Source organism: Xiphophorus hellerii, chromosome 13, assembly GCF_003331165.1.
Source record: "Xiphophorus hellerii strain 12219 chromosome 13, Xiphophorus_hellerii-4.1, whole genome shotgun sequence".
Taxonomy (NCBI): Eukaryota; Metazoa; Chordata; class Actinopteri; order Cyprinodontiformes; family Poeciliidae; genus Xiphophorus; species Xiphophorus hellerii.
The window spans coordinates 18,530,971-18,555,976 of NC_045684.1; the positions used below are offsets into that span (position 1 = coordinate 18,530,971).

General features: G+C 41.1%; 2 protein-coding genes across 3 annotated transcripts; one reads left to right on the forward strand and one right to left on the reverse strand.

Moving 5' to 3' along the window:
* Window positions 1-356: 356 nt before the first annotated feature.
* Window positions 357-3,391, forward strand: sp8a (sp8 transcription factor a). Its single transcript, XM_032581322.1, has 2 exons — window positions 357-1,483; window positions 1,798-3,391. Exons 1-2 carry the CDS (start codon window positions 1,466-1,468, stop codon window positions 3,040-3,042), a joined length of 1,263 nt encoding a protein of 420 aa, XP_032437213.1. The 5' UTR covers window positions 357-1,465; the 3' UTR covers window positions 3,043-3,391.
* A 1,874-nt stretch (window positions 3,392-5,265) lies between these two features.
* Window positions 5,266-25,006, reverse strand: itgb8 (integrin, beta 8). Of its 2 annotated transcripts, XM_032581320.1 has the most exons (15): window positions 24,228-24,996; window positions 22,044-22,129; window positions 20,032-20,203; window positions 19,831-19,937; window positions 19,418-19,557; window positions 18,649-18,814; window positions 17,669-17,827; window positions 17,465-17,560; window positions 17,223-17,315; window positions 16,339-16,479; window positions 13,875-14,295; window positions 13,530-13,752; window positions 13,301-13,404; window positions 8,723-8,886; window positions 5,266-7,026 (listed from the first exon to the last, which is right to left on the reverse strand). In XM_032581320.1, exons 1-15 carry the CDS (start codon window positions 24,313-24,315, stop codon window positions 6,904-6,906), a joined length of 2,283 nt encoding a protein of 760 aa, XP_032437211.1. In that variant the 5' UTR covers window positions 24,316-24,996; the 3' UTR covers window positions 5,266-6,903. The 2 variants fall into 2 exon arrangements, 1 of the variants encoding a protein (XP_032437211.1); XR_004341592.1 differs by lacking the exon at window positions 5,266-7,026 and having other exon boundaries at window positions 8,869-8,886; window positions 13,301-13,400; window positions 24,228-25,006.

The window sequence follows — 25,006 nt, forward strand, 5'->3', positions numbered from 1 at the left end:
CAGTAAGGGTTGTAGTTTAAAAGACATTTGTTTGGTGTTAAAAGAGATGAAATTGCGGAGGTAGTGGTGGTGTCCTTCCTTCCCTCCCCCAGGGCAGGCTGGAAACGCCCCAGGGACAGGATGGGCACAGCTTCTCATTTATCAGCCTCTTCTTCTGCATGGCCTCACATCCGGGAAAAAAAAGAGAAAAGTATAACCCTAAAGGTTTTAGCGTTCTCTGACAAAGCCAGTCTACACACAAAAACACACGCACACACACACACACACACGCACACACAAAAGAATCATTTAAGATTTAGAAAGTGTCTTAAAACATACAGATGTACATAATGGATTTCAAAAGTTTACAGACCTCTGTGGAAACCAGTTTTTTTTTTATTCAAGAAAAGAATATGCACTAAAAACATTTAAACACTTTTTCCACCTTTAATGTGACATAATCTGTATGATTCAAATGAAAAGCAAATATCACGGGAAATAATATAATAAATAACAGTATCTACAGTGGTCATTTAAATTTCTTCACTTTGAGTTGAAAGAATGCTGATAAAATATTACATTTTCCTTAAAGGGTATTTATTGCGATATAGCTTTATAAGTCCCAAAATCCACATCTGATTGGTTGATCAGCTTGTCACGTCCCCCCAATCCCACCTGAGGAAAGATGAAAGCGAAACTTTTAATAAAGCTTACAACTTCTACAAGCTTAGCGAATATTGTGAAGGTTCATTGCTGTTTCACAAAACTCGTCCTACTTTGTTTTACTAGTAAATTGTACATTTATTCTCAGAATTATTGTTTTGCATTCATTTTTTTACTCAGTTAAATCAATTAGAAATAAACCATAAATTGCTAAACAAAATCAATCATTCCGTATAATAAATTGCATCATTGACTACATTTCATTATCGATGAAATCTCAATCTATTTCCCTTTATTGTAGACATTAATTCATTTCATTTCAAAAATGCTTTCTTAATCCCAGAGGGAAATTAAGACGCATAATGCCCTTTTGTCTAATCTGATATATTTTATGGAAAATTTACATACATGTCAAAACAAAATAAAATTGGCCAACTGCCATAAATATATATTTATAAACACTGTCTTCAAGCTTTATGCGCTGGACTTTTTGTCTTCAAATACCTATGATTATTTTTAAAAGCTGCTGAAGTGAACTCGCTCGCGAGAGCTGACTTTGTCGGATTGATGATGACATCGAGCCTGTTAGCGCGCAGTTTGGAGACGGCTCGCGCTGCTCTCTGATTGGCCCGGGAGTTCCCAACGGCACTTCAAAGGCGCAAAGGATCTACAACTGGTAAAGGGAACGGAGACGAAACCTCAGACTGATTGGATCCAGTCAGGGCACACACACAAACACACCCACACACACACACACCTCCACACACACACTCGGAGACAAACACATTGATCCCCGTCAAAGGAAGGCATCACCGCTCAGTTTATGGCTGCACTGTTAGGCGTAAGTTCGGTGTATTTGCAGAAAAAAGCTGTTGTTTTTTTTTTTTTTAATTTCTAAATCTTTTATGTAGCATTTAGTCAATATTACTTGGTGTAACTTAGTGATTTTTTAAAATATTGTTCAGTGTTAGGGAACATTTTATTCGTATCCAAATCTGACCCCCTTTCTTTGTTGATTTAAATGTCAAAACTCACTTTAACCTGTTGCAATTAAAAATATGTCACAAAAAACTGTTTACATTTTCAGGCAGAGAAGACTATCAAACTTTAACCATAAAGGTTGTTTTGCTGTTTTTTCCCCCCCTCTTACTGCAGGAAGAACCAAGGCTGGGCAGCACCCCGCTGGCAATGCTGGCCGCCACCTGCAGTAGAATCGGGGACCCGACCCCTTCCTGCTCCCCTGCTGTGTCAGATGGAGTCCCGGCATTCGCCAAAGGGTTTCATCCCTGGAGAAAGACTTTCCAGGCCAACAGCAGCGCGATCGCAGTTTCCTCTGGGATCCCCAGGAATAATGGTGCAGGACTGACATCAGAGGCCTCCAGCGCCTTCTCAGTGACACTTCCAAGCTCTTCTTCAGGGAGTGATTTTTCGCTGTACCACAGCGCCGTGTCGTCCTATGATTACGATGTTTCTGACTCCGCGTCCGCTCAGCGCCCGGTGTTCATGCCAAAATTTCCCCCCTCGGTGGAAGGCATAGCAGGGATTTACCAGAGGATGCATCCTTACGATTCCTGGAGAAAGCCAGCTGGAGAGGTCAGCAACGGGCCTGCGGTATGGTGGGACACGGGCACCAGCTGGGTGGACTCGCAGAACTCAGCCGGGTTACAGTGCGCCTTGAGCGGCTACAGTAACGACTACAGCCCCGCCTTCAGCACCGGTGCGTCTCAGCACCTGCTCCCCGGCGCGCAGCACATGTTTGACGGCTTCCGGCCACCTGCTTACACGGAGTCTACGAGCGCACGACCACCACCTCCTCCTCCTCCTCCTCCTCCTTCGACGGGGACCCCTGCTGTTCCTCTACCCAGCCCCTCCCGGTCCTCGTCGCGCAAATACGCTGGTAGAGCTACCTGCGACTGTCCAAACTGTCAGGAGGCAGAGAGCCTCGGTCAGGGGGGTTCGAGTCCACGGCGGAGGGGCGTGCACAGCTGTCACATCCCGGGCTGTGGAAAAGTTTACGGCAAAACCTCCCACCTGAAGGCGCACCTGCGCTGGCACACCGGGGAGCGGCCGTTTGTCTGCAACTGGCTCTTCTGCGGGAAACGCTTCACGCGCTCGGACGAGCTCCAGCGACACGTGCGCACGCACACCGGCGAGAAGCGCTTCGAGTGCAACATGTGCCAGAAGCGCTTCATGCGCTCCGACCATCTCAGCAAACACTTGAGGACGCACAGTTCTGAGGGCTCCGAGGGCTGCGTGGACCCGGGGTCCCAGAACGGGAGCGGCGACACCGACAGAGGCGCCTCTAGTTGCCCGGGAGAATCACCGGGCCTGGAAAAGGGCGACCAGCGCGATAAGCTCGAGAGACCGGCGGAAAAACAGTCACAACGAGTAGGAATTTGATGACAGCAGGGCTGAAACGGGTTTTCTTTGGACACTGAAAGACTGAACTAGCACTTTATGGTTAACTTCAGTTGTGTGAACACTGTTTCCTTACCTCATCGGATCGTCGCAGTCTTAAAAGAAATGTTTTCTTCAGTTTCTTGGTCACATTTGATACATGCGCCTTATTTATTCCACGTGCTTTTCACATTCAATAATTCTTTTGAATCATCCTGATGCATCTGACAAGTACGCACGTATTTAAGTTTATGTTCTTAAATATCTTACTTTGCGAAACTAAATTGTTATAATTTATCATTGCTTGTACCTGGTGTTAAATTAATAAAACAGGAGAAATTTGCAAGATTTATTATGTCGAACTGTTTATCGTATTATTAATATGTTCAGAATGGTATAGTCAAAGGTCTTACCTATAATTGAATTATGGAAAGGCACGCTTTTGATGTATTCTTAAGGCAATTTAAAGTGCATCATTGGGGAAAAAAGTTGAGAAAAACTTGTTGGGTATAAAATAAATCTAAGGAATAATGATATAATAATAAGACATGATAATCAAAACTGATCAAATAAATAGACGACATTATCTAATTAGCTAAAGTAATGTTTTCAATCCAAACATTTCTGGACATCACCGTTTTTCAGTTCCAGAAGTGAACTGAAAAACTGTGGAGGGTTTGTTTTTGTTTTTTGTTCTTGGTTCCAGAAGTGAGAACCATAAAAAAATCTTAATATTTCTTCGTCTTTTTTAGCTCTGGTCTTGGGACCACTGAGTAAGGAGGTTGAATGGGTTCATCCCTAAGTAGCTCTAAGACGCATTTCCACACAATTTCATTAAGTACCTTATAGATTATTGACATCATCTATAATCTATCTGTGTCTTATTATGGCACAGAAAAAAAAAGGTTTTTTTCCTGTGGACACAATGAGTTAAAGACTGATGTGATTCATAATGCGACTCGTTTTCCTGGTGTTTGCCAGGAACAGTACTGTGAATGAGATTATTATTATTATTATAATTTATTACCAAAAAATAATATGCCAAATTCATGCGTGTCATTTTTGTGCCAGTGACACATTTAATCGGAGATTGCAGCAGACTGAAATCTGAGCACCTGCATTCATGCCATGCAGTTTTTAGTCCCAACTGAGACAAATGTCACAAATTCTGGGACAATAAAACTAATTTTAAGTAGTTCTAGAATATTCTGATCTATCCACTACATGACAGTGAAAACAAACAGTTTCTGTGACTGCACAGAAGTGTAAAGTTTCTTTTCTCATTAGTTTAGGCATGTGAACAATGTAGCTGTACTTCATAACTTGAGGTCAGGCAGGGTTGTGCTGCAACCTCTTCAACCCAACGAGCAATAAAAGTTGTTTAGAACTGGCAATGTTACATTACCTTTTGAAAAAATAAAAAGATATCTGCTTTCTTTTTCTTTTTATAGAATTCTCGTGTAAGACAGCTGTTGTAATTTTTTAAAATACAATTTCACTTCCAGTTTTGGACTTTAAAATAAAGAACAACATGAAATTTTAGAAATAAGAGGAAGGATGCATTTCCGTTAATGAGACGTTGCTATGCATAGGAAGTGATGTAAAACATAAATGCAGTTTTTAGCCCATAATCACACACACACACACCTCCACGCACGCACACATAAAAATATCACTGGTACTTTTAGTAGCATTCTGTTGTGGACATTCAATGCAATTTTTCCACCAATAAAAAGCAAACACCTGCATCTAAAATCAAATTTTTAAAATTGTTTTTAGACATTTTTAAGAACCACTTGAGCCACAGCTCACAAACCACTAAACTAGATGGAGCATGTCGATATTGCATAGAAGTGGTCTTACAACGGCCCCATGAGGAACCCCACATGCCATATTTTTGTTCAGATTTATAAAAGACAAAATTATCGAAAAGTAGCAGAAGTTCTCTCCCACGTTTCTGCTCTCTCTGTGTCATCAGTTGTGTAAAATGCAGAGTTGACATCCTCTAATAGTTTCTGATACATCAGTGTTCAGATGCCATTCAAAGTCTGGATGGCAAGACATATTGTTCTCCATAATTTGAACTAAGGTTACCTTGCAGATCTTGAAAAGAAATATTAATAATAATAGGCCACGCAGTTTTTATTCAGATCTTTTGCTTCATAAAGACTGTAAAATGATTCCAGTTGTGTCCTGCACCTCTCACAAAGAATTTGAACAAGTTAATTCAACAGACATGTTTTATTTTGAAAAACAAATTGAATTACTCATTTTTGCAATTTTTTTTTTTTTTTTCAGTAATCAAACACCTACTTTAACAGAAACTTCATTGGATTTGGATGCTAACATTAAAATCAAAAGATGGTCATTATTATTATATTTTACATTCAGATATTTAAATGGTAAAGACTTACTTATATAAGGCTATGTTGTTTCATACACATACAATAACTCAAGTAATAACTAAACAAAATCTTGCACATTTTATTGTGGTAAAAACGGTCACAGACAATAACTTACAACAAATCTACCAACAAAAAGTGCTGTTTTCATGTAAAAACTCAGTACCATATTAGATGAGATTATTAATAATGCTACTTATTGCTGAAACCTTCCGCAGTTCACTTAAAAAACTACAATATCTGTCTTATTGTGCAGCGCTATTATGAGTTACAGATCTCCTGATCTCCTATAACTTGATCAAAAATAAATAGTTAATAGTGTTTTAAACTTTCAGAAAAAGTAAAACAGTACAAAAAAACTACTTGAAAAATTAGAAATTTGAGTAGGATTGAGCAAAAGCAAAAGTCTCAGGAAATCTCTACTAGTGCATAAAGTTTACATAGATTCCACTGCTGTCCTCATTGCCATCTGAGCCCATTCGTACCTTAAAGCCTCAAGTTGTCCAGAGGTTTTGGAAAATAGATCTTCAGCAAGAGCAGGAAAGTATGGATGGGATGTAGAGCTCACGTGCTCAAGTGTCCGATGTTACATCGCTATAAATAACCTTTTTTGTTTTGTGATTACACATATTTTAAATATAAATCTTAGTCATTCTTGTTCCAGTGTTGGGGTGCATTTGTTACATCAGCTTTGAATGCACAAAGACGACCTCTAATGCCCAAAGTTCACATTTCTCCTGCCCCAGAGTGCCCACAGTTTTCAGTAGTATAATGCAGCTTTCTAGTGCAAATCTATCCTGTAAAGAGCAGGTCAACACACAGAACAAAATTAATCATCCATTACACGTGACTAAAAAAGGGTTAGTAAAAGCGAACAGTCATTGGTAGAACAGTTAATGCAGCTGAGGTCGATTGTGTTTTTAGAGAGGTTGTAGTACATGGAGTTGACCACATGGGGGCAGACAAAGACAGTGAGACGGTGGAGGTGGAATGTTGCCTCCTAAAACAAATATCAACTTCAAACATGTAGTGTTACATTTTAAAATCATAAATAGAAAGCACAAATGCAACCAGAGGCACAACACACACAGTCACTCTCTCACTCATCCATATGATAGATAAGTTGCTCTGCATATCTAAGAAAATAGGAACCTTCACAATCCCTCTTTACCCTGTGGCCTCTTTCTGCTGCAGAAGAAGAAGAGGTGGGCGACTTTGTTTCATCTTGATTCAAAAGATACTGGCCACTGTAGTCAAAAAGTCTCCCATGGTTTGGCTAGTTCATTTCACAGAGTCTAATTCCATTGAGGTTTTGGGGTCAAGTTCAGCATCACCTTGTCCTTCAAATACAGATTTCTTGATGTCTGGGACTGTAGGGAGCAGAAAAGACGTTTCTAGTCCAGTTCTTCTTTCTGTCTTTGACGCATTCCTTCAGACTTCAACATTTGTGCCCTGCTTAGAACTACCAGTGATCATCAAAAGGCATCTTGGGAACCTGTATGTGCATCTCCACGGGTTGGTCAGGCGGACGGTCCCTCCTGTAGGTCACTGTTTTCTCATTGGTTGTAGGAAAATATGAGCGATCCTGGCAGATGACAGAAACACACAGTTAGCAAAAGTCCCACATTCCAGCAAAACAATCAGTGCCTTTTAGAGGTATTGGTGAACCTTAAACATTTTCATTTCGTTACGGTACTACCACAACCTTCAGTGTCGTGAAATGGAAATAACAGAATAGTGTTTTTGTACTTAGCTACCTTTTATAGATGCATCATATACAGCCTGAGCATCATATTAATGTCTCTACCAGCTTTAATCATCAAGATATCAAGATTTGCTTTGACCGTTCTGTTGTACAAAACTGTTCCTGGTCAGTCAGATTGAATGAAGGTCATCTATAAACATCAGTTCTACCACAAATGGACCTCAACTGAGCCATTCCAGCATAAAGATTTACTAAAATCTGAACTTTTTAATTGTATGTATTATATTGTATATAGAATACTAAGAGATAACTACCTGGTAAAAATATACAGTTGTAGTCAAATATTTCAACACACTCCATTAGAAAACAGAACCTGTTTTTTTTCTCACTGATTTTAAATCAGACTATAGCTTTCATTTTTTAGGTCTGACAGGATTGCAAAAACATACTTAGTGTTTGGTAGAATAGCTTTTTAAACTGCATGGCTTGGGTCAAATACTTTGGGTATTTTTCTATAAACTTCTCACAATAGTTGGAATGTTGCCCCATTCCTCATGTCAGAAGTGGTACAGCAGAGTCAAGTTTGTAGACCGCTATGTTCACACAAATCCTTCAACAAATATAAAGATCAGGGATTTGTGATGACAATTCTAAAACGGAGTTTCTCTTAAGATGCTTTGTAATTCATTTGGCAGTATGCTTGTCCTCTTTGAAGACATATCTGTGCCCACGTTTTCACTTCCTGGCTGAGATCTTGAGATTTTGCTTTAACAATTCCACCAAATGTCATTTCTTCATGATGCTTTCTATCAGTGTTGTACTGCTCTCAAAAAGTTATGCAAAATGGAGCAAATAATGAAACAACCTTTTTAACTTCCTGTTTGAAGCTTTTGCTGTCTGCGTTTCAGAGGCTTTGTCGTATGTTTTTCTAATAACAAAAACATGAGATGTAGATTCTTTTGTCTACTCAACAGCAGCCTCATTGAAGTGGACTTGAGCAACTTTCAGAATATCAATTTTCTGTATTATAAAATATCGAAGTGACTAAATCTTAACACACCATCAGTGCTGTGAATTAAACTCCCCTTGAGAGCAACTAAACATTAAAATAACAAATTGAGGTTTCAAATATTACCAAAACAAGTATATGCATTAAAGGGCCAAAGCAGAGAGTTCCATTAAACTGTTTTGCAGTTTTGTTATGAGGTATAAACATGATGATTCAAACCTCCCTTGAGCCAGGCTGAGCAATTTTAGCCCATACATCCTGACAACACATCTCTTCTGCATCTCCATATTTCTTCGAACCCTTGCTCCTCAAACGTGCTGTATGTCAGTGTAAGGTCAAAAATCTGGGAGCTTTAGATGTGGAGCAGGGAGTTGGGAGGAAATGTTAAAAACAGCTGTGCCCCACAGAGCAGACTCAAATTTCTCAGTCTTCAGTAGAGAAAAACTCGTTAACATACATTTTCTCTGGATTGAAGGACTCCCTTACGCCTCTCAGGACTCAAGGGACATAGGGCTTCCCCTCAATTAAAATCCTGCGGTGCTCATGAGATGACAGTTGAGGACTAACCTTTCCAGAGCAATGGTAGCCTAAATCTGCACCAGCGCCCCCTCGTGGCATGACTCTCCTCTGCAGCAGCAACCGTGACACGGCCACCACCACGAGCCCACACAGCACCGTCAGGGCGCACACACACAGGAAAGTTCCAACCAGCCGCCCGCTGCTGACTCGCTCTGTGGAGGGACACGCCAGCACATTAACATTCAAATGGCTTCACTGTAAAGATGTAGCACTAGCAAAAAGATGGAATAACTAAAGACTAAGATGGAAAATATATTTCTGTGTATGTAATGATGTAAAGCACTTTGAAATGCCTTGCTGCTGAAATGTGCTATACAACTAAAATTTGATTGATTGATTGATTGATTGGAAATGAAACGCATTCCTCATTGGCCTATAAATGCTTACAGTATACTTACAATTTCTGGAAATGAATCTCACTGAGTTTGATCTTTTAATAGCGTACTTTTTTTCCATGATTATTTGATGAACTTTACAACCAAGAATAGTGTGCACATGGTTAAATTACTGCTGGATTTTTTCACTGATCCAAAAAGGATTGGATTAACACCCCAACTAATACTTGGTTAAATGTCCCTTTCCAAGTTGAAGAAAAAACAAACACTTTATCTACCCACCAACAAGTTTCTGAAATCATTCTGGAATAATTCTGGATATTTGTATCCAGAATATTCCAGTTTATGATAGGTTTGAGCCTTAGTGACTTCTGGGCTGTTGCCAAACCTCCGGTCAACTGTAACACGGTGTTCAGCTGGAAAACGATCCCAAATACACATCAAAGCTATAGTTTTTGAATAGAAAAAGCAAAATGCAACTCTAAGTAACAGTACTGGAATAGGTCAGACCTAACTGCTTTTCCAAATGTATGGACAATGAGAAATGGTGGGGGGTTTTTCCAAAACTTTCTTGGGGGGCATTTATCCAAATATTAGAGGCATACATTTGAGCCTGCACATATACTTTTAAACTTGTTTGGATAAAGAAAGACCTCTGAAATTGAAACTTGCAAAGGACTAGTTGCTTTTAAAACTCATTGAAACTGAACCCCAAACCAATATGACATTCAAACTATTGAGACTTCACACAGCATTGTGCTTTGTGGCTACATAACTTGTTTGATTCATAATATCTATAAGGTTAGAAATTCCTCATTATACTTCTGAGAAAAGCTATATTTGAAAATAGCTTCAGTTCTCTAATGCTTTACAACCTCTTTGCTCCATAACAACTACAAGTGATTAATCCAAGAGTGATTAAATATCAACTTGTTAAATTTTCCTCTTCCTCTTCACTGCTTTTAAAAAGTTCATGCCTTTAATCCCAAAGAAGACACTATTTCTGAACCACTTTCTATTCCAGACTTTTCCATAAAACCTTCTAAATGCTTAGCTCAGCAGACCCAAAGCATCATCTACCACCACCATACTAGACAGCTGGTTCAGTGTTCTTAGCTGTGAAAGTCTAACAAATAAGGAACACAAAATGCCTTGTATTCCACTGTTTCTGATTATCTAGAGCAGAAGTTAAAACTGAGTCTGCTAGGCAAAAGCATAATTTTTATAAGAGAGTGTGAAAAAGTATCAGAAGAACATGCATTATATTGATCTTATCCTGGTAAGATGCAACATAAATATCCCAGAGCACATCTTTTCATATATATGTGCATCTAGATCATACATTTCATGAAGACAAATGAATAATTAGTGTGACCCTTGCATTTAAATTAGTACATTTTTGTGAGCTTTCAAATAACTGAAATAAATCCTAAAGGGATACACTAAACACACCCATATACAACTAAAACCACACACACACGCGCGCGCCCACGCCCACACACACATAGTGCTCAGTCAGAGGCAGCTGTGCCAGTGGTGCTTTGCTGAACATTTAGCTGGCTGTGTGTCTGCTGGGGTGCATGTGCGGATGACGAGCTGATCGCTCCAAACAAAGAGTCCAAAGAGCGCTCTGACATTTTGTAACTGTGTTTCCATAGAGACCTGGTTCCTGCTGCACCCGGGGAGCAGTGGGTGTGAACGGGAAGAAAGTGTCCCGTCGGGCTGGGGAAAAAGAGGGGGGGGGGGCGCACAATGAACAGTCCTGTTCCAAAAATTTGGAAGGCGGGGATGAACTGTAACACTTGGATGTGCAACATCGTGTGCGCGCGCACACCGGCACAGATTAGGTGAGTGTCTGTGCATGAGAAACTAACAAAGTGAGCTGGAAACTGAAAGAAAATGTAAAATACAGCTGTAGCACTGACAGCCGGCCTGCTGACTCCAATCCACCAGGGTGTACTGAAGCAGCCGTGGTAGCAACGGAAGTGACCTCGCAGGAAAGCATGTGTGTGTGTGTTTACATTGTTCTGGTCTTTTGCTAATGTGAAGCTGAGCCTGACCGGAGTGCGAGTTGATCTGAAACCGATACTGACAGCTGTCATTACCGAGCAAATTCAAATCTCAGACATGTTAAAGATTCAGACCAAGAACAAGCCTGAAGTCAATTTGAAAGTCTTGGTATATAAAAATGCTGCTATTAACTTAGAAAAAGACAACAGTTGTGAAAAACTAAATAAACAATAGATTTCACTATCTTGATAATACTGGAGATACTGGTAATAGCTCCTCTTTAGCAAATGTAGCTTAACTTAGCATTCATTCATTTTAAAATTTTAGTGCCTCGTGTTACATGAGGTACTAAATAAAGATAGTTGGGATACATTAAAGTGTCCCAAAGAGATATTTTAACGATGCCTTAAAGAAGATGATTTTAAGGCAAGAATGATTAATTCTTAATGAAACGAAAAATCATGCCAATGGAAATTATTGAGCTTGTTTTAATTTATCATTAATTGATTTACTGATTATTGTGACATGTCTTTGCGATAAATGGAGTCATGATGGGTAATGATCTTTAATTATCACCTTGGGATCATTAACATATTTTTGAATTGAATTGAATCCAAATGTAATTCAGAGTTGCAAATGGTAAATCTGAAATTATCTAGGTCACGCTGCACCAAAGCGAGCCCCAAATTATCATTCTTCCACCACCGTGCTTGGCAGCTGATGTCACACATTTGTGCTGAGATGATGCGATGTGTTTAGGCTAAACTTAGCACTCTGTGTTGAGGAGAAACATCTCTAATTTGGTGTTGTCCATGTAAAGAACTGGTGTAGAAGCAAATGGAAAACCTAAACTGTGTGGCTGGTTGTTTTCTTCTGTAAAACCTCTCAAACATCTGTACAGTTTTGGATTTCATGTCCAATCTGCAGCAGGGAGACTCCGACACGCAGCTCTTTTGTAACGTCTATTTCCATTCCACTGTTCGACTTCTGGATGAACTCGTATGGCTATCCACCTCTGGAAAGACTGGCAGCTGCCTTGAATGTTTTTCACTTGGGAGAGATATTTTTCATTGTAGAAAGATAGATCCTACATTATTTTCCAAATTGCGATAAAATCCTTCCGAGTGTGAAGGGCAGCCAGAGTTGCTCCAGTAAGACTGCGCCTAGATTGCCTTGCGCTGCTCATGGTGGGAGGATGTCGGAGTGACTCTGTGACGTTAGTTTTGATTCGTTCTTTTCATAAACTTTTGTTCGTAACTTTTTCTGTCCTGAGGCATTGTGTTTTGAAGAGCTATTCCCTCCGGATTTGGGTCATGTTGCTGGAAGGATTTTTGCTCTCGCTTTTTTTATTTTAGGGAAAGTTGGTATAACAAATAACCGTGGCAACAAGGTATTGTTGCCACGCCTATAAAAACCTTACTTATTAAGTCTGCAGCAGAACTCTTTCTTCTGTGTCCAAATAAACAATGATTGATTTTGGTTTGGTTTGGGAAATTGATACGAAGAATTATACTTTTTCTCACCAGCATTATCTTCAATTCAATTCCAGCATGATAGCTTATTCTTAGTCACAGATTTTTTTTTTGTTTATGTTCCATGTATGTCCAGAAGCTTTGTGCAAACTTTGTGACTATCTTTCAATAGCTCTAGATGCACTACCGTATCTGTTGTTGTTTCTAATATCAGGAGGAAGGTCAGTTAGATAGGAAATCTTTTGAAATGTGTGCACACAAAACAATGCTGCTCTATCCAGGTCAAACCCAGAACATCGTCCCACTGAGCTGTGTGTTCAGAAAAGCCAATAAGCACAACAACACGTGAGGTGAACACTAAATAGCTTGAAGTCCATGAAGTCCTCAGAGTTTTAGGATTGTTCTGCTGACACTGTAACTTGAAACTGCAGCGCTCTAGCTTAAAAAAAAACTACAAAAAAAACATGACCCAATGTGTACAGAGTAACAACTGCCCAATCCACAGTTATCTGAGTTTTGTCATAACTTTGCAACACAATTATTGTGTGGCACTAACTTCTTCTTTTAGCCCATCTTAGGTTATTGTAGCTATTTATAGAAATATGAGGGGAAATTATAAGTTCTTTGCTGTGCTGAGCTGCACCTTTAAATAAAACCATGGGTACTGATCTCAACTTAAAATATGTTCATTTTTGTTAGCATGTAGGCATTAGACATTTCTTCACAATCCAAGTTTCTACTTGTTGTACCTGAAAAATCTGCTTTGGAGCCGATATGAAGAGAGCAGGTGGTGTTGCATAGCTCTGCCTCTTTTTGGGAGAGACCTTGAGAATGATGGCAGTCCACATTCTTACTAAGAGAAAGAAAAACAAACAACAGACAAAACAAATGACCAAGTCATTGCTAAAACAGTTTGAAAAAAATGCTACAGGAGTTTATTTTGTGCATTTAGGATTTAAGTAGTAATTGACTAAATACCAGGAGGATTTTCGGATGACTTGGCAGGTAGGACATCTCTCACAGAAGTCTCCAGATCGTTGGGGATCAGTACACACACACTTGCCACACACACACTCTCCACAGCCACTGCAAAGCAAGCCGTCTGCAGATTGACAGCTGGTTTTGGAGGTGGGACAGCTGCAACTGTCACCTGTCCAGCCGACCTCGCACACACACTCGCCTGACACACACACACCTCGGCCTGAAATTGAAAAAAAAAAAAAAGAGTCTCAATAAGAACTCAGGGGCATTAAAGGAGAAGTGCCTCGTCTTAAAGTATTTGTGATTCAACTGGAAATGAAATGAAATGTTTTTCAACCTTACCTCCACACAGCTGTCCCTTCTCATATGGGCAGGAGAAGTCATCCATTTCACAGTATTTCCCGTATACCGTCCCAAGCCTGCTTTGCTCACACACACATTTTCCGCACTCGCACACTCCCCTGCCGCTGCAGTTCACATTTGACCCATCTGCTTTGCAATTTCTATTTGGATCTGAGCTCGAGTCTTTCATATGTCCGTGATCTGGCCTCTGCTCTTGACTGACACCGTGGTGGCTTCCACTGCAGGGTGACTGGTCGTTGCCATCACAATGACCTGTTGGTCCACATTTGCACTGACATTTAGAGCGGATACTGACGACAGTGGACTCATTGTAGCCCACCGGATGCACCAACATTCTCACATCTTCATCTTCACCATCATCAGTACAGGAGTGTTGGCCAACGGTGATGTTAAAGTAGACCTGCAGGAAAAAGTAACATCCCTCAATTTACTATTTGCTGGCTCAACACCTTCTGAATGATGTTTAAGTGTCTGATTGCTCACTAATGGAGTTATGTATGTTTTTCAATATTCTAAAAGGCAGAAGCAATATAGAGCTTGGCAGTATTTTAAGAGAGGCATCATAAACGAAGGTCTGTGCGCCCTGTCAGTTTACTTACAAACCGCAGAACAGGAGAAGAAGCATAGATTGATCTGGGGGCTGCTGATGATTCAGAGGATACATGAAAAATGACTAAGGGTTTCTAAAGGTTGAAAGCTCACACAAACCAAATCTATAAACAACACGCAGACAGGACTGCGTCAGCAAAATGAGAAGAATAGCATGTGCAACAAATAAACTAAATTGTGAATGCTGCTTCTGCACCTAATTTTAGCATGTCTGAAAAGCAGGTGCAAACTGGCAAGCAAAAATATCTGTGCTCACTGTGGCAAGAGAGAGGCTGAAATGCAATGACAGGGGGCTTTACTTGTCAATTATTTGGAGCATTAAAAGAACAGTAAATTAAAATAATAAAATATAGATTTAAAATATCCTTTAGAAAAGCAGACATTGAGCTGTGGGTCATACCAAATAATTTCACTTTTATGGCAGCACACTGTTTTATGTCTTGATGTTCTGAAGGAGCAGAAAAGCTGATGCAGATTATATTTTATAAGCTGCGTGTTCCACAAATAGTGTGGGCAAAAGATGTCCGCATGGGACAGATTAATGCTGCTGGATATTCTTTAGGCAATACATCAGTGCTAACACCTGCACCACTGTGCAGCCCACACTAGATACAACACAAGTGATAAAACTGTGACATATAAAAATATAAAGATATGATGCTATATGCTATGATATGATGTGACACAATATTATATAGGTGTAATACAACACAATTCTGGACAACATAACAAAATATAATACATAACGAGGCATTTTGGGACTTATAACTTTAATATCTTTGTGAATAAAGTTGTTTTGTTGAATGATATATTGGATAAACATCTTAGCACTCCGATTGTGAACATGTTGAATGTTGTCTGCTGACGCTTATTTGAACCTATACACCAATTCAGTTTCAATGTAAGCCTGGAATAATTATGTAATGAAACGGAAATTCTCAAACTCTTTTGTTTTTTTACAGTCTACAATCAGGTATAATGTTCAGTTAACAAAGTAAGCTAATATAAAAGCTGATTCGGGACAGCACAAAACTTTCCCTTGCTGATTTTGGCTGAAGACAATTCTGAATACAGGATGTTTGGCACAGTGTACAACCAATGCTTCACTGACTGGAAGTCTTTAATAAAATCCAACTACAGTAACAGTAAGACTCAGAATAATTATACTGCTGTTGACTATACATAAAGATTTGAATCTACAGTCAACCTCTCTTGATTTTTATCAACCTTCTGGTAAATGTCGGTACTTTCCATAATACAGTGTAATCCGCCCATGGATGAAAATGCTGGGCATTAATTTGTGCACAAAGGAGTAATTATGTGGCAGTGAGTAAGCACCTCAGTGTTAGACTGAGAACACCAAATCTTTTGGTGGGAACAAATCTTAGGGAGCAAGTAGAAGAACAGAAGATTTCTCAGTGGATATAAAAAAAATTATTTTTTTTCTTCTGACAGTAGCATTCAAAACTACTGCAGCAAGAAGCTACTGTAGTAGAGTACTGAAAGGAGCTTTCTGAGTTGGAACTGGCAACCAGAGGAGTCTGTTTCTAAATAAGTAAATGCTCTACCTGCCAACATTAATGCTCTCATATTGAGCAAGGTAAGGCTTATGAAAAGTAAAGGTCATGGAATCACATGGGAATGTTTTCCTGTTAAATACATACTATAATCCGCTCAATTCGGATTATTTACCAAATCTCTTCTGTCGCGTAAAGCTCTCAGTGATGTGTTTGTATGTGCTAAAGTAATCCGATATAATGCACTCTCCGGATGCCTCTTTTTAGAATTTTTTTCTTTAAGTACACGATAATGGCTTGGTTTTTTTTGTGTTTACCGTCTGGCCTGGCTGCACCCCTGAGCAGCTCTGGTCCTTGGCGGTGGATCCGCGGGGACAAAGAGGAGAAACAGACACCCAGTACCTGCTGACTGCCTTGTCCTCCACTGACACTGACACCGCCACCTCAGACAACAGTTTCTGTGGAGAACAAAAAACAGATGAACCGGCAGCATTAGGTTAAGGTCCGAAGTTCAACAATCAAAGTTAATTTGATGATTTAAATCAAGGTTAAGATAAAAGAAACAAACTGTGAAAGCTTCCTTATTTCTTTTTATTTTTTCCTTCCTTGCTTTCCGTCTCATTAAAAGACTTCTGAGGACAAGGAGGTGGGGCTAAAAATAGCATCTTTGTGTCTGTCCGAGATTAGGACACATGGTTTCTGTAGGGATCTGATAGCTTTTATAATGGAAGCTTCTGTTCAGGCATCGCTGCTTGTGTGTGTGTGTGTGTGGATGGGTCTAGGTGTGTGTGTGTGCCTGAATGCATCACAGAACACCCAGATCTGTGGATTCGACAGATTCTCGGAGCAAACAATGCCCTGCTTTGCCGAGGCAAGCTTATAGCCCAGAGACTACTGGCAGTTGAACCTCCTAGTCTCACACACACACACAGACTCTCACACACACACACACACACAAGGTCAACCATGTTTTTTTATTTTTTATTTTATTTTCTGTTTCATCTGCCCAGACAAAACCACAAACTTCTCCCTTTATCGGATTTCCCAAGTTCTGAAATGTGAATAGATGAAAAAAATACAGGCATCACAAAAGCTTTTCTAATGTGAAGCTCTTGCTCTTCTCGATGGCACTCGCACCTTCCTTTGATGAATGAAAGAAGAAAGGGATTTTTAAAGAGAAACCACAGGTGGATGATTTTACCTTGTACGCATCTACCACCAGATCTATAAGGTTCGGTGCCTGAAAGAGGCCCAACTTTCCCAGGATTGCTCCAGGCAGCAGCTTCACCAACTCCTAAAGAAGGAAACGTAGCTGAAAGTCATTTCTTATCCGAATCTTATAGTCCAAATCAGAAAAGGGGCTTCATTATGCATACATGCAATTTTTTCTTAAGTTTCTGTATCAAAATAAAAACAAGTAAATGGTATTGATTCATTAATTACCTCATACCACTGGTACTGCATCTTCTCCACCGCAAAGATGGGGTAGATATGGTTTTCAAGCAGCTTGTCAGACAGTAGACCTAAACTGGGATGGTCCTGTGAAGGAGATGTTTGCATGGAGTTTACCCGTGATCCTGGTGAAGCAAAGCGTAATCAAATATTCAGATTTACAGATTTACAGATTTTAAAAAATGACGTTCCCACCATCTTTGTGCTTCCAGTGTAAACGTTGTTGTCCAGGTGACACCGGCCGTCGTGCGGCGTTACGATCCCAGCCAGCTTGCTGTCCAGGGCGAGGTGGGACGGCTGATCTGTCATCAGGAGCAAGAGGCGCTTTGCCTCTGGCCGCCAACCAACAGAACGCTGCCATAGAACAAGAAAAAGAGGTCATATTTAGTCACACCACCAGAATTAAAGAACTCTTTGGAGGAAATCTCTGCATTGGATGTGAGATAACTCATATACATGATTGTATGGGGGTTATGACACACTGCACCACAACTTTTTTTGTTGGAAATGTGATTGCTTTATGACAAATACCACCACAAATCTACTTCAACTCTGTTTCTGGAAAGCCGTTTCAAAATTTCCCCCATTGTTAAAAACTCTTAAATCACTCCTTATCGATACAGTCACAGCAACTGATGTGGAAAACTCTGCAGGCTTCTTATTTTAAGGATTTACAAGTGTGGTCGAGGAAAAAAATGCATATTGAAGCAGTTTATTCATCTGAACTGCATTAGTTTCCTCGATGATCGGGCCTCGCTGCAATGCCAAATTTAAGCAAAAGCAGCAGAAATTCCCCCCTTTATCAGTCAGAGTGGCTCCTTCTTCATGTCTGTGAATCATCAGAGACAGTGTGAGAAAATGGGACCATGTGTGCACGTTTGTGTATTTAGGGAAACTCACTGAGTTTATAGTATGCATGATGTAATGGAGAGTCTATTTCTGAACGTGACCACCACCGAGGTGACTGAAATCTTGCCTTCTGCTGCCCCTATTCACATGATGTGACTCAAAGCCCCCCTGCAGTCGTTTTGTGAGCCTCGGTGACTGTGTGCAGTGGTGTCATTACTTAAACGGGATTCCTGCAGCAACACGCAGCGCTGAGTCAGAATGCTCCCAATTGTTCCAGCACAAATGCCACTCTCAGCGTCAGACGGGTGGCTCAATGCGTTATTCACCTGGCAGACAGCGGCCTGCAGCATGGCGTCCAGTCCTCCCTCTGGCGTGTCCACGTTCGCGGAGATGCGCTGGCGCTTCATCACTCGCGTGAACTCGCTGATGTTGCCGGTCATGCTGAGGACGTGGTGGAAACCGTGGGCTGGACGACAGCGGATCTGGTAATCACTGGCAAAAAAAAAGCAAAAACAACAAAAAAAAACTGAATGAGACAAGTTTTTATTTACAACTTTTAGGAATACAGTGTCCATCAATAAAACCTAATCAGTTAATTAAAACAGGGACATTGGATCTAACATCTATATGATTTGATTTGGTTAGTTTGAATATGATTTTGTTAGGATTATCAGTAAAACTATTCATGATTTGGAGGTGTCTTTTCTAGTAAAGTGCCTTGACATGACATTTTTAATTTGACATTTACTTGAGAACATAATAAAATATTTAATTTATTTGAACTCAATCATAGAATTGAGTTCATTAGGAGAATTTGGCCTCTTTCACAAACTCTTTATGCTTTTCCCACTGAACAAATGTACTCAAATTAAGATGTGCTTTTTCAAAATATTTCAGAGAGAGATTATGCTACTGCAATAAAAAAATATTTATCTATATTTTGAGCACCTCTAGATTTGGTGCAAGGAATTAATAGCTGGATTCCTTGCATGACTCTCCTTGTATCATGAAAATATGATTGCTATGTGGGATAATGAGGTAAATTTTGAAGTGAGACATTACTAGATAAGACAAATGACACATTCTCCTCTGTACCTGCAGGGGTTGTCGATTTTGGAGGGATGGACACTCATGAAAGGGGAGACAGGTTTGTCGACGAATGAGCCAAAACCTAGCCAAAGGTCTGAGGTGTGTTGCGTCATCCGGAGGGACAGTGCGACGCCCACTGTCTTGAGCTGCAGGTCAGAAAAGACGAAGGAAAAGAGCGTAAGCGAATAAGGAAGGAGATATTATTGGATCAAAAAGAACAACAGAGAAAAATTAAGTAGACAAAGCAGAAGGAAAAGCTTGAACAAGAAGTAGAACAATATTTCTTCCCCTAGTTCCTCTTTTTTATTTTTCAGGGAATTTGTGTAAACTCAGTTTTGAAATCAAATTTTAGTGATGAATCACTTTTTTCCCACACAAGGGCAGCGATAAAACAACGACTGACAGTCAGCCAAGCCTACATGATCAAGGTTTTCCTGCATGGAGGCTGATACATCCACCAGGTAGTAGAGATCTACAGGATAGCGCTCCAGTTGTTTCACGGCGACAACAAAACTGGCCTCTGAACCTGGACACACACAGACACGCAACAAACGATGAGAAAACCGTGAAGTGACTTCGGTTTAAATGAGACACAAAATCCCGAGTTTCAGCTTGTGCACCTGGCCGGAGGGTGATGCTGATTTCCCGTGGGGACACTTGTGTGCTGTTCAGCGTGGCATCGACCTCCACTTTGACGTCCGACCGCTCCATGAACTCAGGCCTGCAACCTCTCCTGCGAAGGTTGTCCGGCAGATCGCAGCGATGGCTCTGCTCAGCCCCGTGCAGATAGTCCTAGGTGTCAAATGTGTGAAAAGATTTTAAAAAGTTTCAGTTTTTATCCAGTATGACTATTCAATGTGTAAATATTACATTTGCTGATGGAGAACAAGCTAAGCCAAAAAGCAAAGATCTTTCAGAACAACGAACGCCTTGTTATCTCTTCTAATGAGCAGGAGTGTGTTGCTGCAGAAATTTATGTTTGGGTTTCCCTAGTGGATCTAACATAATCCATGACAATGGATACATACAAAGATGGAAGACTGGACTGACAGAACCACGTCCAGTATTAGTGGGGCTAATCTGACTAAGCGGGAGTAAAAGCTGTCATAGTGAGGTGGAACAGTTTTCATTTTCTTTGTCAGTCTTTCCTCAGTTTCACTCCTCGCCCATTCATAGCAGTAGTGGTACATGAACACACCGTTAACAGGATGTGGTTTCACTTCACCTTTGGTGTTTGCAAGGTGCGTTGGTGATGGAAAACTGAAACCACTTTTACTATCACTTACCTTAGTTTCATTTTCTATTTTGAGCCGTTTCATTCTGTTTGTATTGATTTGAGACAGAGAGACTAGACATGAAAACCACAGACCATGCATTATTTAAGCCCTTAAATTTCCCCTCTTGAAGTACTGCCAGTTAATATGTAATCTCTCATGTCTCCATAAAGATATAACAATTATTTAAGCTTTTGAAAAAAAAAAAATAAGGTGAGAGACCACCTAAACACTGAGTAAAAAGGTTAATTGTTAGTTGTCTTGACTGCACAGCCCAACAGTGTCACGACTCGTAGCTTTGGAACGAGTTACTAATATTTCGTACTTGTTGACTGAGGCATGGAAATGCAGTACAGTGGCAGCACAGTTGTAAAACCTCACTGCTGTGTGTGTGTGTGTGTGTGTTTCCAGTGAGTTATTAACCTCCCATGGGTCTGATTTCAAGCGTGTGACGAGACCAACAAGATTGTGCAGGCGTGTAGTGGAGCAGCTTAATTACTGGGGGATTTCTACTAATGCAAGACAGAAAAAACCACCGGAGCGAAGCGTCTGCCAGTCTACAACAGGAGTTGAGACTCTTTCTAGCTTCATGACCATGAGCTGAACCTGAAAGCCAGACTCGCTTCTGTTTATTTTTAGTTATCACTGACCAGCTCTTTAACACCTAGACGTTTCTGACGGACTTCCTGGGACTTTCCTCTCTGGGCTAGGGTTGTAACTGCCTACGTAAACACACATTTGGATTTACATAAAAGCCGCTAACGCTTTGTTTTTAGTGCTTGTCTGAGCGTGGCTGTGTGAGCTTGTAGAAGGTTTTGGAGGTGATGTTTGAAGGGACTCGGCCCAACAACATGCATTCAGAAGAAATTTGGCATGCGAGAGTCCAAACACACACTTGCTGACATTATACTTCTACTGTGATGTCACTGCACGTGTGTGTGTGTGGCAGCTGGTGTGGCACTGAGAGGCTTTGGAATTTCTCAAAGCTGATCCAGGGGTGGGCTCTTTACAAGAAAGACAAGACAGGGAGACAGAAAAAGACAGATAGAGACAAACAGAGGGGGAGATGCGGCGATATGCGTGAGCACGGAGACTAAACACACGGACAGAGTGTGGCTCCGTCTCGGAGAAAATGTTCACACAGAGGCTGACGCGCTCACACAGGTCACACAACGCAGACCGCTTTGGGCTCAAACATACACATTATATTCTCATTTGCGAATGCCACGAAAGCTTTGGTGCGTGTCATCTGAAGGAATGCTGCTGAAAGGCTGCCACGTTCCCACTGTTTGCTTTATTTCTGTTTTGTCTGTTACGGACAAGAGCACACACACACACACTTGTGTACACATTCCCACCTCCTGGAAACACCAAGCACATTGTGGTCCACGTTGTAGGCAATCTGCGCAAGAGGTGATGCTGGGCGACCAACACGCTCTGGCTCCTGCGGATAGACGGAAACAAAAAGGAGCAGGGAAGAATGTGCGATTAGCATATGAAGGAAACGTGTGAGTCAATACTCATTAGTCATGCGGCGAAATCTGTGCAGACGTGAAGGATCTCATATCCACTCATGATGAGGGAAGAACCACTCGGCATCTCGCGCCGAGCCATTCAGCACAAATTAGCAAGTGTACAGCAGTGTGGGAACAGGTGCCGGAGTTGTTGGAGTGGTTCCCACACACTCACACAAAGTAACTTTAGACAGTAGTTTTAAGAAAACAAGAAAGAAAGGAAAAAAAAGAAAACAGGCATGTTGGAATAGAAAGTGATGAAAGGCCCATCATTCACCTCGTCATTCCTGTAGTGGGGTTAATGATTTATTAGAGTAATTTACCGACTAAAATCCAATTTCCCAGAGCCATTTATGTTAGTTACAGAGCCGTAATGTGGGACAGAGAAAGAATGTTGGTTCCAAGCATCACTAGCAGACCCATTAACAGGCTCTGATCCAATTAGGGACTTTGACCGCAATTAAACCCCCCTCAATGATTTAACTGTTCATCCAAAATGATGGATGGCGAAGCGAAGCAGATCAGGCTTTTCCTGGCGGATACATTTCTTTAAAATCTAATCTGAAAGTTGCTTTTCTTTTATTTTAACAACTATAACGACCTAAATTTCTGGCAGACTTTTGTTTGCGCACCTCAAGCCGATGTGATTGTTGCAGCTGAGAGTTTGGGGATTTCCGCTCAGGTGCCCGTGAGCAGGCGAAATAAGTCTATTGAGGCCAAGCGATTTTGTCTGATAACAGTCCATTTTTTGTAACACAAATCTGACCCACCCATTTTTTTTTTCTACTTATGTCCAGGTGTTTTTTTTTTCCTATTAGGGTGTGGATTTTGACCTGGTCAGCTCCCACATTCAGAACTGAAATAAACTGTACTAAACTTTGACAAGACACTGTCCCTGTTCAGTTTGAGCATCCAGCAGTGTACCTGTCACCTATTTTGAAGTATTTTTGACACTTAAACCAGTACATTTAATTTATTTAGACAGACTTGGCCCAGTCCATTCAGAAATGAACAGTAATTGCTGGAGTTTCTCATCCTATTTGCTGCCATTATCTTTATGTCCTCTCGCAGTTGTTTTTCTTTTCACAGAAGATTTTCTCTTATCACATCTCCGTAGAGTCACTGAAGGGGCAAAAGCTTCCATTAACTATGTTGACCATATATAGTACTTCTGCCTCGGCTTTACTCTGTTTATCTGTGTTTTTCTCCAGTATATAAAGCTTCTGATGGAACTAATGTGAACGGCATCAATGTGTACAACACAGAATTGGTACTGCTGAACGTTTGTCTTTTACTGTGTCTGTTGTCTCCACTCAACACCCAGTCACTCAGTCACTCAGTCAGGGCAGAAGGCTGCTGATTTTGAGTCTGACTCTGCAGGATGTTTCTTCCCTTTAAAAGGAGCTTCTTCCATTCCACTGTCACCACATGCTTGCTCAGCAGTAAAGGAGTCCAGTGGAGACTCGGTTGGGTTTTTACTTAGATTCAACTTGATTGTGATTGCAGCAGCTTCATTTTTTGCTAACTTGCACTCCTTCTTTACACATTTTAAGGGTTCTCTGTTTAATTCAGATTTTTTTTTTCTATTTCATATTTTTGCTATATTTCAGTATTAAGTTTGTATGTTCTGTTTCAGATTTCCGTGGACAACTTTTCACCGAATGACATTATTTAAGCAACTGAATCTGATTATACTGGACAATATTTAAGATCACATAGCCCTGTATGTAACTGGAAATGAACTTGACTCTGAGATTGCACCATCTGTATTGGTAAGAACTTAATTTAGGCTACCTAGAAATGAGAAATAGTGTAAAGCACCTTTAGCTTGTATCTGTTGACATACAAAATTGAATGGAATATAATTAAAATGCGTTTAATTCACATCTTTATGAAATGTGAACGTTTTATCACTCCCCTACAGAGATGACAGACTGCGTCCAGACTTGATGCTGTGCAGTGACTGTTTGAGACGACAGCACTAATTGATGATATTATGTAATTGGCTCTTAATGAGCCTCGACTCACCGCCGCTGGAGGCTTCTGCGCAGACAACGAACGCCACGCAGCAGAGCAGGAGGACACGCAGAGGACGGCTGCGTTGCCAGGAAGTCATCCTTCACACTCCGGGACGCCCGAGACGCGAGAGCCTGAACTGCTACTGGAGGTGGAGGTGGGGGCGGACCGGGTGACACTGAGCTCTGTGCGTCCGCCGCCGCGCCAACAATAGCCGGGACTGCCAGAGAGAGCCGCGGGACATTGTCTTTCACACACTAACCTTCTAATCCCGGAAAGGTATTCCCAAACCCCGACTCAGATGAGCTTACAAGCGCCCTCCCCCCTCGGACCACGGGAGAAAGGTGGACTGCGGCGACAGCTGCGGCTCAGGTCCCTCCATCTATTTTCCAGGTGTTGCTGTCGCGTCTGTCTCTCGGCTGCCCGGTGGAAGTCTCAGTCCGCAGCGGGAGTGCAGGAGCGGGGGCCCCCGGGGGTGCAAGCACAACGAAGGAGCCGCTTCGTTCAGCTCAGCCCGCGCACTCCGACGCTGCTGACTGAACACATCACGCACTAAAATCCAGGAGAACGAGCGCGTTTTAACCACTGCACTGACTGCCGATGGCATGGCAACGCGTTTATTCCGAGAGGGGAGGGAGCAGAGAGAGAGAGAGAGAGAGGGGAGGGAGAGATAGGCGATAAAGTGGTTTCTACGAGGAGTTGTGATGTGGTGCATTCCAGAGTGAGCCGTGGCCTTGGACTGAACGGTGGTGTTTATGCTACTTCTTAGGGGAGCCATTTAGCAGCACTGA

Excerpts from the sequence above, each read along its gene's own strand:
- itgb8 (XM_032581320.1), bottom strand. The coding sequence starts at position 24,315 with ATGACTTCCTGGCAACGCAGCCGTCCTCTGCGTGTCCTCCTGCTCTGC. Across the intron at positions 20,204-22,043 it reads GTGCTTGGTGTTTCCAGGAG|GACTATCTGCACGGGGCTGA; the intron begins GTGGGAATGTGT and ends TTTGACACCTAG. Across the intron at positions 19,558-19,830 it reads TGCAGGAAAACCTTGATCAT|CTCAAGACAGTGGGCGTCGC; the intron begins GTAGGCTTGGCT and ends TCTGACCTGCAG.